This window comes from Microcebus murinus, chromosome 7 (genome assembly GCF_040939455.1).
Source record: "Microcebus murinus isolate Inina chromosome 7, M.murinus_Inina_mat1.0, whole genome shotgun sequence".
Lineage (NCBI taxonomy): Eukaryota > Metazoa > Chordata > Mammalia > Primates > Cheirogaleidae > Microcebus > Microcebus murinus.
This window is the reverse complement of record NC_134110.1, coordinates 4,103,212-4,121,685: the sequence shown is the minus strand read 5'-3', so window position 1 is coordinate 4,121,685 and position 18,474 is coordinate 4,103,212. Positions and strand designations below refer to the sequence as shown.

At 44.6% G+C, this 18,474-nt stretch overlaps 1 protein-coding gene across 2 annotated transcripts in view; it reads left to right on the top strand.

Moving 5' to 3' along the window:
- The window catches only part of ZNF592 (zinc finger protein 592), a 56,979-nt gene that overhangs the window by 23,344 nt on the left and 15,161 nt on the right, over positions 1-18,474 (top strand). For both annotated transcript variants that reach the window (XM_012763255.3, XM_076004724.1), the window contains one exon: positions 8,669-10,907. In XM_012763255.3, the coding sequence (XP_012618709.2) occupies positions 8,688-10,907 (2,220 nt within the window). In that variant the 5' untranslated portion in view covers positions 8,669-8,687. The remainder of the gene's footprint in view (positions 1-8,668; positions 10,908-18,474) is intronic.

The following is an 18,474-nucleotide window of genomic DNA, read 5'->3' as shown; positions in this document are numbered from 1 at the left end:
GATCCGTCTGAAGTTTCACTGAGCTCCCTTCTTTCCCTACCACCCGTGGAAGCAATGTCTTTCTCTGATCAATGTTCCTGCTGGAGTCTGGCCGAAGCCCCCGCAGGTCTTGAGAGCAGCAAATCACTCTTGAGCTTGCTCGCTCATTCTGTCTTTCCTCTTGCCCAGCTTCCATTCCTGGTACAAAAGAGGTGTCCCTACCTGGCAATCAATGCAACAGTTCTTTCTTTCATTCATTTTTATTTTTGAGACAGAGTATTGCTCTGTTGCCCTGGGTAGAGTACAGTGGCATCATCGTAGATCACTGCAGCCTCAGGCTTCTGGGCTAAAGCGATCCTCCTGCCTCAGCCTCCCAAGTAGTTGGGACTACAGGCGCAAGCCACCAAGCCTGGCTAATTTTTCTATTTTTAGTAGAGATGGGGTCTCACTCTTGCTCAGGCTGGTCTCAAACTCCTGAGCTCAAGCAATCCTCCCACCTCAGCCTCCCAGAGTGCTAGGATGACAGGTGTGAGCCACTGCACCTGCCTCAACATTTTCTTCTGATCTCAGCTTCTGCTAAGTAATACCACCTCCTTCCTCTCCCTGCCCCATCTCTTCCCCCTCTCCCCTCCCCTCCCTTCCCCTTCCCTCTGTTTCTCCTCCTTTCCCTTTGTCTCTGTCCCTTCTCTTTCTCTCTCTCTTTTAACGAGAGAGTCTTGCTCTGTCGCCCAGGCTGGAGTGCAGTGGTGTGATTATGGCTCACTGTAACCTCAGATTCCTGGGCTCAAGTGATCCTCCTGCCTCAGCCTTCCAAGTAGTTGGGACTACAGGTGCAAGCCACCAAGGCTGGCTAATTTTTTTTATTTTTTGTAGAGACAGGGTCTTGCTGTGTTGCCCAGGCTGGCCTTGAGCTCCTGGCCTCAAGCAATCCTCTTGCCTTAGCCTTCCAAAGAACTGGGATTATAGGCATGAGCCACCACAACTGACCTGTCCTTCCAACTCTCTCCCTCTTTTCTCTCTCTCTCTCCCCCTGTCCTTGGCATCCAAGAGTTTTTGTTCTGTTGTTTCTTAGGATGCTTCTTTTTCTAAAATAGACAGCTGAGGGTACCTTTCATTTATGCACTTAAAAATTCTTAAGCATTATAAACAATAATTGAACACAGATAGATGATATCAATATGTAAGACATGGTCAGTCATGTAGGGGAGCAGGTCAAGAGCCCCCACCCGTTGTAAAATATCCTTCTATCCAGTTCTCATCCCACAAACAATGGCAAATCCAAGAAAACTTCATTGTGTTGTCTCATAGTCCAGTGTTCTGCAATGTGTTGTTTGCCTCCTTATTAAATAGAATATACTGAATAGAGATCAGATTTTTCTAAGTGCTTTTGGAGCACCTCTGCCTCTTTGATGTCCTCTTATTGCACTTTTATTAATCTGCTGTTACTAAACTTAACATTGCTGAGAAAAACAGATGACCAAATTTAAAGTTATTTGAAATTTGAAGGCTTTGTGCTTAAGGAAAAAAGCTCATGAGTTCAGTGACAAGTTCTTGTTCTTAGTTCCTCAGAGGCTTTTTTTTTTCACTTTTAGATTTGAATGTGTGGATGTTGCTACATTTATGTATATCTTTTGCCTTTCATAACTTCAGTATATATTTTGACTAATGGATAAAGTCATCTCTTACTTGTCTGAATCTTTGATTCCAAACTTCAGGATACTGCCTTCTCTCCAGTGTTTGGAGGTTTGATGAACAAACTTTTAGTTGTGCTTCTCCCTTTCCCTTCAGTCTTCATCGCTCCAGAAGAACAGAGTTCTAATTTTTAGGGTCTCGTTAGAAAGCCCCTCCAGATACTGTATAACTTTAATCCCCTTTCCCAGCTCGGGCGCGTCTTTCTTAAGGCGTGGGGGCCCAGACGGCACAGCGCGCGTAGCTGCGGACGCGGTGGCTTTGAGTAGGGCAGGCTCGCGAGCTCTGGCGTGCTGGTGGTGTGCTTTCTGACAAGGCCCAGAGTTTTCCGGGCCTTTTGTGATGAAACATGCGATGTGGTGTCCTGAGGGAATAGTCTAAGCCGATGCCGAGGCTTCTTTATCGAACGGCTTAGCTTATAACCTGTTAGTCTAATACTGTAATTGGTACTGCTTTTCCCTAAATGTTCCTTCACATTTGCCTTCACTGGTGGTCATTTGCCGTAATCTTGCCTATTTGTACAGCCTTATGAGAACTTGTCTTTTAACTTTACATTTTGATTTACAACAGCTTTAAGACCCTTTGCAAATGGGAAGGTTTCACCTTACTGCTTTGACAGATATTTATTGAGCACCTAATGGGGATGCAGTGATGAATGAGACCAATACACCGCTCCGTTCATGACGCTTACAGCCCAACGTTCTTGTGCTAGGTTGTCAGCTCCCAAACCGTTTTGAATATGAGACCTCTTTTTAAAAATAAAGTTTTCATGAGTCCTCATTCAGTAGGCTGATCATTGAGAACACGTGTGTGGATGTGAAGTGTGGTTACCTTATGGATTAGAAATCGCCATTCTAGGCCGGGCGCGGTGGCTCACGCCTGTAATCCTAACACTCTGGGAGGCCGAGGCGAGAGGATCGCTCAAGGTCAGGAGTTCAAAACCAGCCTGAGCAAGAGTGAGACCCTGTCTCTACTATAGATAGAAAGAAATTAATTGGCCAGCTAAAAATATATATAGAAAAAATTATCCGGGCATGGTGGCACGTGCCTGGCAGTCCCAGCTACTCAGGAGGCTGAGGCAAGAGGATCGCTTGAGCCCAGGAGTTTGAGGTTGCTGTGAGCTAAGCTGATGCCACGGCACTCTAGTCCTGGCAACAGAGTGAGTTCTGTCTCAAAAAAAAAAAAAAAAAAAGAAATCTCCGTTCTAGATCACTTATGAAAACATTAAGCTCCAGTCCAGAACCGGTCAGTGGGTTAAAAAACTTCACTGTTCATAGTTCCCTGTACATGGCAATCACATAAAGACATATACAGACCACGTACATTAACCCAGGTCTATGAAATTCAATTTTTTGTTGTTGTTGTTTTTTGGTAGAATTTTGACATTTAAAGTTTGTAGAAATTCTTCCTACTGGTTCTGCCATAATTATGTATAATCATATTGTTTTTACACTCTCAAAGAGTTCTCATAGACTAATTAGGCCTGTGAGGCCTTTCCAAGATCAAGGTGCTCCTTCTCGCCATCCAGTTGAAACGTTTACTTAAGTGTTTCATAAAATGAGCTGGGCAAACTAGTAGACCCTGTAACAGCGGGATGTTATATTCAGCTTTTTTTTTTTTTTTTTTTTTTTTAAATAAGCTTCCAGTTCTTTCCTGAAGTAAAACTTATTTTGAGAGGGGCCGAGTGTCAGTCTGCCAGTCTTGGAGTTGTTCTTTACCCGCAAGTGGGCTGTACACACTGCTGCGGAGTTCCACTGTCTCACCTTCGAGTGAAACCTGCTCTCAGCCAGGGCCACAGAGAGCCCGGGGTCTGCCTTTGCTGTCGCCTGGGCCACTCCAGATCCCTCAGTGAGCCCACCAGGCCTGGATCTGCCTGGCTCCTTCAGACGCTTCAGGGCGAGTCTCTGCCAGATGGTCCCTGGCTGGGCCCTGGCTCCTCGCTGGTGTTCGTGGGCGTGGCTCTGGCCCCAGCGGCTGCCACCGACAAGGTAGACAGCTGCCTGTACCTTGCTCTTCCCAGCTTTGCCTTGCTGCGTGCAACAAGTTGCAGACACTGGTGTATGCCAGAGCTTTTCATTTCAACTATACCTTTTGTTTTAATTAGGTTACCCCATTGATTTTCTAGCCAGCCTCCTTCTGCTGAGTCATGCCAGATGTGCCTTAAGAATTTTATATTAATGATTTTCAGAGTCCTGTGTAAGGATCTCCTCAGATTTCTTTGGCCTGCCTAGTTTCCTCTTTTTATTTTTGTATGTTAAAAGTATAATTTAATAAAATTACTTAAGTACTACAAATTGAAGTAGTTTGAATAAATAATTTGAAAATGAAGATAAGCAAAAGAAAGAAAATAATTTCATTACCTGTTGAGATACTTTTAACATTTTGGAGTATTCTTTTAACCTTTTTCATAAAAAGTATGTATTTAAAAGATTAGCCAAGACTGTGGTGCCCATCTGATTGTGCCACTGCAATTCAGCCTGGATGACTGAGCAAGACCTCGTCTCTAAAAATATATATATATATATTTAATTTTAATATATAATAATTTGATTTATTTAATATATATTTTAATTTTAATATATACATGTTTAATTTTACTTTAAAGATTGTACTATATTTCAGTATTCTTTTTTTCTCACTTTTTATCAGAACAACTTCTCATAGCCTTAATTTTGATATGTAATCTGTAATATGATTTCTAATGATACCTCATTTAATTGTATTAATATACCATAATTTATTGAACTAATTTCCTGTTGTTGGATCTTTAGGTTGTGTCTCCTTTTTCTATTATAAATATTCTGTAGTGGTTATCTTTGTCACATCATCTCTATTTCTGTAGGATAAATTTCTGGAAGTGCAATTATTGGGCCTTTTTTTTTTTCCCTGAAACAGAGGCTCACTCTGTTGCCCAGGCTAGAGTGCCGTGGCATAAGCCTAGCTCACAGCAACCTCAAACTCCTGGACTCAAGCAATCCTTCTGCCTCAGCCTCCTGAGTAGCTGAGACTACAGGCATGCGTCACCATGCCCAGCTATTTTTTTCTATATATTTTTAGTTGTCCAATTAATTTCTTTCTATTTTTAGTAGAGATGGGGTCTCATTCTTGCTCAGGCTGGTTTGGAACTCCTGACCTTGAGTACTAGGATTACAGGCATGAGCCACCATGCCCGGCCTATTGGGCTTTTTTAATGCATTGCTAAATTGCTCTTTAGATAGGTTGTATCAGTTTATACTACCTTTAGAATGCTTATTTTGCAACATCTCTGCCAACACTAGGATTATTACTTTTTGAAAACCTTGGTCAATTTGATAAGCCAAAAATGGTTTCTCATTATTTTAATTTGTATTTCTCTAATTTCTTGTGAGTTTGCAACTGTTTTTATATATTAATTGCCCATTCGTGTTTCTTCTTTTAATTGCCTGCTCATCACCTTAGCTCAAGCTCATTTTTCTTTTTTTTTTTTTTTTTACCCCCTCAAGCTCATTTTTCTAATGGATTGCTTATCTTTTACTCATTGCTTTATAAGAGCTTTTTTTTTTTTTTTAGACAGAGTCTCACTTTGTTGTCCAGGCTAGAGTGAGTGCTGTGGCATCAGCCTAGCTCACAGCAACCTCAAACTCCTGGGCTCAAGCAATCCTTCTGCCTCAGTCTCCCGAGTAGCTGGGACTACAGGCATGCGCTACCATGCCTGGCTAATTTTTTTTCTATATATATTAGTTGGCCAATTAATTTCTTTCTATTTATAGTAGAGACGGGTCTCGCTCTTGCTCAGGCTGGTTTTGAACTCCTGACCTTGAGCAATCCTCCCGCCTCGGCCTCCCTAGAGTGCTAGGATTACAGGCGTGAGCCACCGCGCCCGACCTGTAAGAACTTTTAATATATTGAGATATTAATGATAGTAACTATATGTTACAAACATACCTTTTGGTTTGTTGTTTGCCTTTTAACTTTGTGCTGGCAGGTTTTCAATGAATAGAACTTTTTATTGGTTGCCTTTTACTGTTTATTCTTTTGCTTTTATAACTACATTTTGATTAATTTTTATCTTCTATTTATAAAAAATGCAATACCCACTTTAGAGCAAGGTTCAAAGAAATACACACAGATATGCTGAGAGTCCTTTATTCACTATTACCAATTCTGCTGTTTTCAGTTTTTCTTACCAGGTCTAAATAGAAAACACGATGTGATATTTGGCTTTTAAAGTCTTCAACTTTGGCATTTAAAATCTTCATAAAGGCTTTTCCCTGCTGCTGATATTGAACTACCACAGCATTTATTTTTTAGCTCTGATTTTCTAGCAAAAGGTATTTACTTCATCCCTGACCATTCTCAGCCAATCCCTGAGATTGCTCTGTGAGGAGAACTTTACTTTCTTTTGATGTAATCTCTGCTTCAAACCCCTGCAACTCTGGGCTAGTCAGCAGCAGGCTCAGCTAATCCTTGCACACACCGCCACCTGTGCCCCTCCTCTCCTGCTCTTTAAAAGGAATAATCTATTCTGCCCTTCTCCCCCAATCTTTTCTTCCCTAGACATTTAAAACAAAGCAAGAACAAGAAAGAAAGAAAGAAAGAAAGCTTGTAAAGCTAATATGTGGATATTTCCTTATAGTTATGCTCCCCCTGCAGAGTGGTTCGCCTGGTACTGGGATGCCCGGCATTTTCAGCGATATCCAGTGTACGCCCCTTGTCCATGGGCTCCAGCATCTTCTGCTCTAGGAGACTATCATTTGTTCTGTCCAGAGACTTTATGTCTCATTCCAGTGGGATATTCTGCCAACCCATATTTAGATAATTGGTATTTCACTTTATTATTACCTACCATAATGAGGTATCTTCCCAGTGGGAGGAGTGTAGTTTTCATTTCCGGTGAGAACTCTTATGCAGGCAGATGTGTTTCACAAGGAGCTGGGAGAGGGGCAGGGAGCTAAACGTGCAAACCTACTGATCCCCTGGGGTGGTAAGAGGTACCCCTCTGCTGGGGCACCTGCTCCCCTTGTGGTTCTAAGTGATTTTGTCTTTATTTTCTCCTTTAAAAATCACAAAAGTCATGTATTAGCCCCCCAAAAAAGTTTTGAAAAAATAACCTAGCAATAATTACACTACTCTGCATAATTCTTTTCCTTTTAATCTTGGCTGAAATGCATACTTAGTTTTACGTTGTTATAATGACAACATTTTTTTTAGTCTTTTTAAGTTTAGCATTATAAGTAATTTTTTATGTTGCTATGTAGATTTCATAATTAGAATTTATAATGACTGCTTAATAATAATAGTCTATCTAGTATTCAGCCATTCACTGGTCTTGGACATTTAGATTCTTTTTTATGTGTATCTCTTTTATGCTGTTTTGATGATGCTATATAGGATACAGTTTTGCATATAGCTTTTAGGAAGTTTTGTTCTTAGGATAAATTTCTGGGGATGGAGTTCCTGGACCCAGAGTTTGCCACTCACTGGTTCTATGCAGCTACCACACTGCTGTCTAAAAGAGTTGTGTCCGTCTGCATCCAGAAGGGTTTTCAGCACAAACATGGTGTAAGAAATATATAAGCCAGTAAGACCCTGGGATGCTGAAGCAGATGCAGGATGTAAAGACTGGGCAAGGAAGATGGTGAGGTTTTTCTTCCTCCTCTGGCAGGTTTGAACTAGCCAGTTTCATGTTTCATGTTAAGTGTGAGTGTGATAATTTCCTACTGGAAGGCCTCTTTCTAGGGCCTTAGGCTTCCCCTGCACAATAGTTCTATAGCTCTGCTTCCCTAGATCATGAAGGAAACAGGTGCATCAAGTTAAAACAGAATTGTTACTCTCTTCTTTGTGTGTATAAAGTTAAAATAGAATTTAGGCTTCCCCCAAACTGTCAGTTGGCCAATTTGATAACTGTGTGGTGCCTTGCAAGTCACCCTGTTCCTTGGGTTTAATGGTCCATTCACCAACCAATAACAATTTTAGGGTGAAAATCAAGGAATCAAGTGTGTCTGCTGAGTAGAGGAAAAAAATACCTAGAGGACAATATAATTTTCTGGAGTTTATTCATGAGACAGCACAAATCCTAGCAATAGCAAGTCATTTTGGATTTGATTGAATTCATGTAGCAAAAACCCCTGAAAGTTATATAAAGTTAGTAATTACTAAGAGTAAATTATGAGAGCAAGTTATAGCCAAGTCTCATGTACGAATCAAGTGTTTTCTAAAGGAAGTGCTGGACCATGTTTTTTTTTTTTTTAATTACTAAGTGATTGGCTTTTTGCGCATGTACATGATCATGGAGTACCGATGTTCCCTGAGAAGTCGAGAGAGTGTAGTAGGAGTGTACCCTTTTTTTTGGCTAAATAGCCGGTAAGGAATTTCCAGGTATTGAGGTTTAAGACCTGCCAGGCAGGCTTGTCACTACATATAAAATTCTGTTTTCATCTCTCTCCCTACTGTTCCAGTGTTTTAGAAACCTATTGGGGTTGGCCGTGCGCGGTGGCTCACGCCTATAATCCTAGCACTCTGGGAGCCCGAGGCGGGTGGATTGCTTAAGGTCAGGAGTTCAAAACCAGCCTGAGCAAGAGTGAGACCCTGTCTCTACTATAAATAGAAATTAATTGGCCAACTACTATATATATATAGAAAAAATTAGCCGGGCATGGTGGAGCATGCCTGTAGTCCCAGCTACTCGGGAGGCTGAGGCAGCAGGATTGCTTGAGCCCAGGAGATTGAGGTTGCTGTGAGCTAGGCTGACGCCACAGCACTCACTCTAGCCTGGGCAACAAAGTGAGACTCTGTCTCAAAAAAAAAAAAAAAAAGAAAAAAAAAAAAGAAAGAAACAGAAAAAGAAAAAGAAACCTACTGGGGTAAAACTCAGGTGTGTGATTTCCTATCATAGTACTCGGGGTTCTGTGTGGGCGTGCTGACTCTGTGTGTGTGTGTGTGATGAACCATGAAGATGATGCAACACGGAGTCCCGTGGGACCCTGGTGGTCACTGATTCTGTTCTCTGTTTCTGTTATAGCCCTTGCCAGCATCCAGCCATGGGGGATATGAAAACCCCAGATTTTGATGATCTTCTGGCTGCTTTTGACATCCCAGACCCCACCAGCCTTGACGCCAAGGAGGCCATCCAGACGCCCAGTGAGGAGAATGAGAGTCCCCTCAAACCACCAGGCCTGTGTATGGACGAAAGTGTGTCTTTGTCTCACTCAGGATCAGCCCCAGACGTGCCGGCCGTGAGCGTCATTGTTAAGAATACCAGCCGCCAGGAGTCGTTTGAAGCGGAGAAAGACCACATCGCTCCCACCCTGCTGCACAATGGATTCCGGGGCTCAGACATGCCTCCAGATCCCCACAACTGTGGGAAGTTTGATTCGACTTTCATGAATGGAGACAGTGCCAGGAGTTTCCCTGGCAAGCTGGAGCCTCCAAAGTCAGAGCCATTACCCACCTTCAACCAGTTCAGTCCGATCTCCAGCCCCGAGTCCGAGGATCCCATCAAAGATAACGGGTTTGGGATGAAGTCCAAGCACTCTGACAGTTATTTCCCACCCACTCCTGGGTGCGGGGCAGTGGGGGGCCCAGTCCTGGAGGCTCTGGCTAAGTTTCCAGTCCCGGAGCTGCACATGTTTGATCATTTTTGTAAGAAAGAGCCCAAGCCAGAACCCCTGCCCTTGAGGAGCCAGCAGGAGCACGAGCAAGGTGGGCAGAAGGCAGTGGAGTCTCACAAAGAGCTGGATGCCAGTCGGTTCTTTGGGGAAGCTTTGGAGTTCAACAGCCACCCTAGCAACAGTATTGGGGAGCCCAAGGGGCTCACCCGGGAGCTTGGTACCTGCTCATCAGTCCCTCCGAGGCAGCGTCTTAAGCCAGCTCATTCCAAGCTGTCCTCTTGTGTGGCAGCCTTGGTGGCCCTGCAGGCCAAAAGAGTGGCCAGTGTCACTAAGGAAGATCAGGCTGGCCACACAAAGGATGCCTCAGGGCCCACTAAAGAGGGTTCTAAAGGCAGCCCCAAAATGCCCAAGTCACCAAAGAGTCCCCGGAGCCCTCTGGAGGCCACCAGAAAAAGTATGAAGCCATCAGACAGCCCTCGGAGCATCTGCAGTGACAGCAGCAGCAAAGGCTCCCCTTCTGTGGCTGCCGGCTCCCCACCAGCGATTCCCAAAGTCAGAATCAAAACCATTAAGACATCATCAGGGGAAATCAAACGGACTGTCACAAGGATCCTACCAGACCCTGATGATCCAAGTAAGTCTCCTATTGGGTCACCTCTAGGGAGCACTGTTGCTGAAGCCCCAAGCGAGGCGCCCGGGGACGAAGTGCCTGTGGAGGAGCACCTTCCCGAGGCAGGCGCACATTCAGGGAGCCCCTCGGGGGACAGGAAAGGAGATGACTCCGTGACAAAGGCCAGTGACTCTTCGTCTCCCTCCTGCAGCGTGGGGCCCCGGGTCCCAAAGGGGGCTGCCCCGGGCTCGCAGACGGGCAAGAAGCAGCAGAGCACAGCGCAGCAGGCGTCCGCCCTGGCCCCTGCCAGCCTTCTTCCCAAAGCGGTGCACCTGGCCAACCTGAACCTCGTCCCCCACAGCGTGGCCGCGTCGGTGACAGCCAAGTCCTCAGCGCAGAGACGGAACCAGCCGCAGCTCACGCAAATGTCGGTGCCCTTGGTCCACCAGGTGAAGAAGGCCGCCCCACTGATTGTAGAGGTCTTCAACAAGGTCCTCCACAGCTCCAACCCCGTGCCCCTCTATGCGCCAAATCTCAGCCCGCCTGCGGACAGCAGGATCCACGTGCCGGCCAGTGGGTACTGCTGCCTGGAGTGTGGGGACGCGTTTGCCTTAGAGAAGAGCCTGAGCCAGCACTACGGCCGGCGGAGCGTCCACATCGAGGTGCTGTGCACGCTGTGCTCCAAGACGCTGCTCTTCTTCAACAAGTGTAGCCTGCTGCGGCACGCCCGCGACCACAAGAGCAAGGGGCTGGTCATGCAGTGTTCCCAGCTGCTGGTGAAGCCCATCTCTGCGGACCAAATGTTCGTGTCGGCCCCTGTGAACTCCACGGCACCAGCAACCCCGGCCCCCTCGTCCTCCCCCAAACACGGCCTCGCTTCCGACAGTGCCAGTCCCCCTCCTCCAGCCTTGCCGCTCTACCCCGACCCGGTGAGGCTCATCCGGTACTCAGTCAAGTGTCTTGAATGTCACAAACAGATGCGGGACTACATGGTCCTGGCCGCACACTTCCAGAGGACGACAGAGGAAACCGAGGGGCTGGTAAGCAGACCCTCACCGTGACGGGTGTCGGGCCCCGGCTCACGTACGTTCCATGACTGGAACTGGATGTGGAGAAAAGCGCTCATTGCTGCAGGGGCAGTGGTAGCATCTTAGGAGTCTTAGAAGAGGCTGTCTGATTGGTGGGTAGTGACCTGCCTGCACATATAGTGCTTGGTGTTTATTGGGAAAGGGGCCCACGATAAGAGACACCCTGGAGATTAAGCAAGTGTATTTACGGACACGCCCCGTCTTCCCCTGGGCCCCCACTCCAGCGGGCTGTGAGGCCGCTGTCCGGCCGAGAGAGCTCATTGCCGGGCAGTGTCCTGGGCTCTGGCAGGCATCAGCACCGGCTTAGCAAGTGCCAAGCAGAACTTGGGCAGAGGTAGGGGAGTCACTGCCCCTGCACCTCAGTCTGTTCTAAGACGCACGTCTTCACTAAGTTGGTGTTCTGCCCAACAGCGGACACGGCTGATTTTGCAGAGTCCCTCTGGAGACACTGCAGCCGGGCAGGGGCAGGGCCGAGGTGGGGGGAGGGAGAGCGGGAGACACGTGGGCCCTGCGGCTGTTGGGGCCTCCTCCATTAAACCCTGTTCTCTCACCACTCCAGAAAAGCAGCTGTGTTCATCCGCTTGTTCCGATTTTTGGTTACGCTTGATGAGATCTGGCTTTTTTTTTTTTTTTTTTTTTGTAAAAGGGCATTCTGTGCTGAGAATACCCTCTGGTACCCTCTGTGTTGGCGGCTGTCTGTGTTATATATCAGTAGGTTCTGTGAAGAAGGGAGCCTCCAGACATGCCTCCAGGTGGTTCTCTTCATGACGCAGCCAAACCTGCCCCTCTCCATGCCTCCCCAAGCCAGGGTTGCAGAGGCCTGGGAGGAAAGCAGAACAGCTATTTTTACTTCAGCACAGCCAGGCCTGTGCACGTGTTAGTAGCTAATGAGCTTTGCACGTGTTTTCTGAGTGCCTGTGTGCGGGGGGCCGTGTGCCGGGTAGAGGATGCCAGTGGGAGGGAGTCCTGCCTTCAGCCAGGGGCTCACAGTGGCTTAGCCAGGGCCAGGGTCACCACCCAAACAGCTATCATATACAGTCTGCGATTGGAGCTAAAACAGGGTTCCAAACCTAGTTGCACAGAGTGCCCAGAGGGACTGATTGCCGGTGACTCCATGCATAAGGAAGGTTGCAGTGTGGAGGTGATATTTAGGTTGGGCCTCCGAGGATGAGTTTGGAGGGGGAAGAGGGGCAAGGGCGGTTCAGGGTCGGGAACAAAGGTTTGAGGAGCAAGGAGTTGGTGGGTGGGAGGCCGGGCTTGGGAGTGTCGGGGTAGGGGCTGGCAGCCGAGTTTGGTAGGCCGAGGGCCTTCTGAGGAGGACCTGGCCAGGCGGTGCTGTAGAATCAGTTTTCGGCCTCCCATCTCCCCTTCCTGTTTCAGTTTGCATTTTCCTTCTGATGAGTCAGACGGAGCGTGGTTACCCTGGGCCCCTTCCCCAGAGGCTTTGGTGTTCTTGCACAGCGTGGTTGGGTTGGGCCAGCACTTTCTCTGAGTCATATGATGAGGGCCCTTGGCAGTGGGGGTCTGATGTCCAGGCCTGTGGTTTTTTCACACTGCTCCTTACACATCTGCTAACATCCGAGTAGGCAGAGGTATGCATGTAGGGTCCCAGGCTGGCAACCCTTTCATCCTACATCTTTCTTTGTTGTTCTCCCCTAGTGTGGGAGTCAGAGAAGAGCCCCCCTGGCAGGAAGGACAGAAGCCCCCGGGGTGGCTGTTAGGCTTCTCTCAGCCCAGCTCAACCCCCCCCCCCAAAACGCTCATGCAACTAAACGTGGCCTCTGAGTCTCAGGGGGAGGGTATGTCTTTGGCTCTGGGATCAAAAACTAGTGTTGGCGGCTGGGGCTTGGGTTTCCACGTGGCAGTATGTAGGCTTCAGGCCACATGTCCAGGGCAGCAGGTGGATGCATGGATTAGGCTCCACCAGAGCAGGGACTGCGGGCACAGCTTGTGTCCGGGGCTTCTATCTTCTTCCTGAGAGTCTGCCCCTGCAAGGCATGTGCCGCTCCCAGCAGCGGCCGAGGGACCCTGTTCATCTCTCCTCCTTACATTTCCCAACAAGGTGGGGGCAGAATATCAGAAAAGAGGGACTCTTTTTATTGTTCTTAAGTGTTTATTTAACTATATTGTCATTATCACACCTAAGAAAATTAGTAACAGTTGCTTTATATTACCTAATACAAGTTCATATTCAGATTTTTCCAGTTATGTTAAAAAAAAGTACATTTTTTTTACATTTTGGCTTATTTTGAATTGGGATCTACAACATGGGCCACACATTACATGTGTTTATGTCTCTTAAATGGCTCAATCTGGAATAGTATCTCTTTCTGCTCCACCCAACCAGACACCCCGCTTTTTCTCATGCCATTGACTTGCTGAAGAAACTGGGTCATGTGTCTTGAGAATTTTCCAGGACAATTCTGGGTTTGACTGATTGCTTCCTGAGTTTTCCAGGACATTTCGAGTTTCACTGATGAGTTCTTTTTTTTTTTTTTTTGAGACAGAGTCTCACTTTGTTGTCCAGGCTAGAGTGAGTGCCGTGGCGTCAGCCTAGCTCACAGCAACCTCAAACTCCTGGGCTTGAGTGATCCTTCTGCCTCAGCCTCCCGATTAGCTGGGACTACAGGCATGCGCCACCATGCCCGGCTAATTTTTTATATATATATCAGTTGGCCAATTAATTTCTTTCTATTTATAGTAGAGACGGGGTCTCGCTCTTGCTCAGGCTGGTTTTGAACTCCTGACCTTGAGCAATCCGCCCGCCTCGGCCTCCCAAGAGCTAGGATTACAGGCGTGAGCCACAGCGCCCGGCCCACTGATGAGTTCTTTATGCAAGTAATTTTTTCCTCTATACTGCGTATTTTTTCTGTAGACTAGAAGTTAGCAATAAAGAATTGACTAGATTTGGGTTCAGTCTCGACAGAGGTGGGGGTGCTGTGTTCTTCCTGTTCCGTGACTTCAGGAGGCACAAGCGCCTGACTGTCTCACTGTTAATGATGCTTGATCACCAATGTAAGTGGGATATTCTGATCCCTTCACTGTAAAGTTCTCCACTTTTTACCTACTGATTTTAGTACGCATCAATAATTTTTGGTTGGCTGGGCACAGTGGCTCGAGCCTGTTATCCTAGCACCCAGGGTGGCCGAGGCAAGAGAATTGCTTAAGTTCAAGAGTTTGAGACCAGCCTGAGCAAGAATGAGACTCTGTCTCTACTGAAAATAGAAAGAAATGACCTGGACAACTAAAAACATATAGAAAAAATTAGCCAGGGCCAGGCGCGGTGGCTCACACCTGTAATCCTAGCACTCTGGGAGGCCGAGGCGGGCGGATTGCTTGAGGTCGGGAGTTCGAAACCAGTTTGAGCAAGAGCGAGACCCCGTCTCTACTATAAATAGAAAGAAATTAATTGGCCAACTAATATATATATAGAAAAATATTAGCCAGGCATGGTGGAGCATGCCTGTAGTCCCAGTTACTCGGGAGGCTGAGGCAGGAGGATCGCTTGAGCCCAGAAGTTTGAGGTTGCTGTGAGCTAGGCTGATGCCATGGCACTCACTCTAGCCTGGGCAACAAAGCGAGACTCTGTCTCAAAAAAAAAAAAAAAAAAAAAAAATTAGCCAGGCATGGTGGCGTATGCCTGTAGTCCCAGCTACACAAGAGGCTGAGGCAAAAGGATTGAGTTTGAGGTTGCTGTGAGCTAGGCTGACGCCACGGCACTCACTGTAGCCTGGGCAACAGAGTGAGACTGTGTCTCAAAAAAAAAAAAATTTTTTTTTTTTTTTGCTTGAATCTAATTTTATTAAGCATTCCAAAGAGTTTTTCTAATTTTATTATTTCTTTCTCATTTATTAGTTGGAATTCTGCTTCCTTCAAGGGCTTTTTGGTTACTCTGAAATGTAGTTTATGCTGGAAAATGGAGTAATTTGTTTCCTTTATTTGTTTTTATAGAGACAGGGTCTTACTCTGTTACCCAGGCTGGAGTGCAGTGGCCCGACTGTCACCTCGATTTCCTGGGCCCAAGTGATCTCCCTGCCTCAATCTCCCAAGTAGTGGGACTACAGGCACACACCATCACGCTCAGCTATTTTTTTTTTTTTTTTAATAGAAATGGGGTCTCATTATGTTGCCCAGGGTTGTGTCAAATTCCTGGCCTTAAACCATCCTCCTGCTTTGGTCTCCCAAAGTGCTGGGATTATAGGTGTAAGCTATTGCTCCTGGCCAGTTTCCTTTAAATAACAGTTTCAGAGTAGTGAGTTGATGTCCTAACAATCTCAAATGGTGTTCCAAGAGTCCCTCTTCTATTTTTTTTTAAATTGTGGTAAAATACACATAACATAAAGTTTCCCATCTTAACTATTTTTACATGTACAATTCAGTAGCATTAATGTTAAGTGTATTCACATTAATGTGCAGCCAATCTCTAGAACCCTTCATCTTTCAACACCGAAACTCTTTATCCATTAAATGATAACTCCCCATTTCTCCCCTCCCCCATCCCTGGCAACCACCGTTATATATTCTGTCTCTGAGTTTGACTCCTCCAGGTACCTCATGTAAGTGGAATCATATGGTATTTGCCTTTTTGTAATTGCCTTATTTCACTTGGCATATCCTCAGAGTTCATCCATGTTGTAGCATGTGTCAGAACGTCCTTCCTTTTTGAGACTGAATACTATTTATTCCATTGTGTGTGCATACCACATTTTGTTTATTCATGTATATATATATATATATATATTTTTTTTTTTTTTTTTGAGACAAAATCTCACTCTTTTGCCCGGGCTAGAGTGCTGTGGTGTCAGCCTGGCTCACTGTAACCTCAAACTCCTGGGCTTAAGCGATCCTTTTGCCTCAGCCTCCCGAGTAGCTGGGACTACAGGCATGTGCCACCATGTCTGGCTAATTTTTTCTATATATTTCTAGTTGGCCAATTAATTTCTTTCTATTTATAATAGATACGGGGTCTCACTCTGGCTCAGGCTTGTCTTGAATTCCTGACCTTGATCGATCCGCCCGCCTCAGCCTTCCAGAGTGCTAGGATTACAGGCGTGAGCCACCGTGCCTGACCTATTCATTCATATGTTGATGGACACTTGAATTGTTTCCATGTTTTAGCTGTTATGAATAATGTTGCTATGAACATAGGTGTACAGATATCTCTCTGAGATCTTGCTTTCAGTTCTTTTGGATACCCAGAAGTGGTATTGCTACAACATGTAGTATTTGTATGTATAATTTTTTGAGGTACCACCATAGTTTTCCACACAGCTGCTCAATTTTACATTCCCACCAACAGTGCACAAGAGTTCCAGTTTCTCAATGTCCTCATCAACACTTGTTATTTTGGGGGTTTTTTGATAGTAGCCATCCTAATGGGTATGAAGGGACCTCCTCTATTGTTTTTAGTTTTAGTGAGTTCATTCATAATTCAGTATATTCAGTATATTTATTAATATGTATTCAGTTATTTTTCATGCTCAATTTATCCCATCTTTGGTCAGTGGGAGCCCCTTCAGGCTGGCTCCTGTGTCCTTTTGCCATCAACTCATTAATCTTGAGAATCTTCCTTGTTTTCAGTCTAAACAAGATGACCTGGGGACCTTTCTTTGTTAAACCCAGAATCAGTTATTTTTCTAATAAACCAGGTTTCTTTTAGTGAGGAATGGTGTTGAGAGGCCACAGTCGGGGCACTAGATTTGCTCCTTGCTGCTGGGTTTGTCTTTGGTTTTAGGCCTTATCAGTGGCCAGAGCTAGGAAATATATACTTTAAAAACTTTTTTAATTTTTATTTATTTATTTATTTTTTTGTAGAGATGGGGTCTTGCTATGTTGTTCACCTTGTTCTCGAACTCCTGGGCTCAAGTGATCCTTCTGCCTCAGCCTACCAAAGTGCTGGGATTACAGGCATGAGCCACCATGCCCAGCCATAGTAAATACATACTTTTAAAAGGAAAGAAAAACCATGAGTTTATACAAATTCAAATTTAAGATGATAGAGTTTTTACATAATTGATTTAATACTAAAAATCTTGATTCCTAAGATCTTCCTATTTTCTCTATATATATTTATAACTTTTTATAGCTGGCACTCCGTATCTATGGGTTCTGTTTGCCTGGATTTAACTAGCTGTGAATCAAAAATATTTGGGAAAAAATTTTTGTCTATACAGAACATGTACAGATTTTTTTTCTCATTATTTGTTTAACAATATAGTATAACTGCTAATATTTACATAGCATTTACATTGTATTAAGTATTGTAAGTAATCTAGAGATGATTTAAGTATACAGGAGGATGTGTGCCGGTTATATGCAAAGACTATGGGACTTCATATCAGGGACTTGAGCACCAGATTGTGGTATCCTTGGGGATCCTGGAACCAATCCCCTACGGATACTGAAGGATGACTATATTTATACACACACACACACACACACACAAATTTACGAAATATGAAAACCAATATGTCTAACATTAGGACAACTGCATAGAGGTTAGGTGCGTTTGCAGTTCTTTTTGCCCTTAGAATATATCAACGTAAGGTTGTGTAAGTCAAAATACTGTGTTTTGAGGTCACCAGGAATAATTTTTTTCTCTGTGTGATTATATCGTCAGGGTGATATATATTTAGCTTATTTGCTTCTGTTTTTCAATTTTTAGGGAATCTTTATTTTCTGTTGTTCTTTTTGACTTATATAAAACATTTATGTGATTCCAAAGTTAAAACTATGACAAGGTACATTCAGAGAAGTCTTGCTTCCATCTCTGGCCCTGTCCCAAACCCCCCCTTCCCCATAGGTAACCATTTTTGTTCATTTTTTATTTATTAGCAAATGTGTGTGTGTGTGTGTGTGTGTGTGTGTCATATTCCCCTCCTCTTACACAAAAGGTAGCATACTGTATATGCTGTTCTGTACCTAGAGTAGATGCTTAAAAACAAAACCGTTTTATTATGGAGAGTATCTTAAACATATATGAAAGTGGAAAGAATGGTATAATGAACCCTCCTTTAACATTTACCAACACATGGCCCATCTTGTTTCGTTTCTTTTCCTACCCAGTGCTCTCCCAGTGAATGGATCGCTTTTAAATCCTAGCATCATCATATCTGTAAATACTTTTAGTATGTATCTCTAAAAGATAAAGGGTTTTTTTAGAGAAATATAAATATAATATCTCTTCTAAAAATCAATAATAATTTTTAGTATCAAATCTTAATATCAAGTGTCAAATGTCCTAATATTTTTTAATGTCCTAATATTCTCATTTATTAAGTTAGTGTTTAAATATCTCTTGATTATCTCATTTCTCTTTACACTTGGCTTGTTTGAATCAGGATCCGTATAAGTGCGGTACATCGTAACTGGTTAAAAATCTGTCTTAAATCTCTTTTCATCTCTAAGTTTCCTTTCCCTCTCTGTCCATTCTCCCCCCTTGCAATTTGTTGAAAAAACTGGATTGTTTGTCCTGGAGAGGGCCTGTATTCAGGACTTTGCTGATTAAAGCAGGGATCTT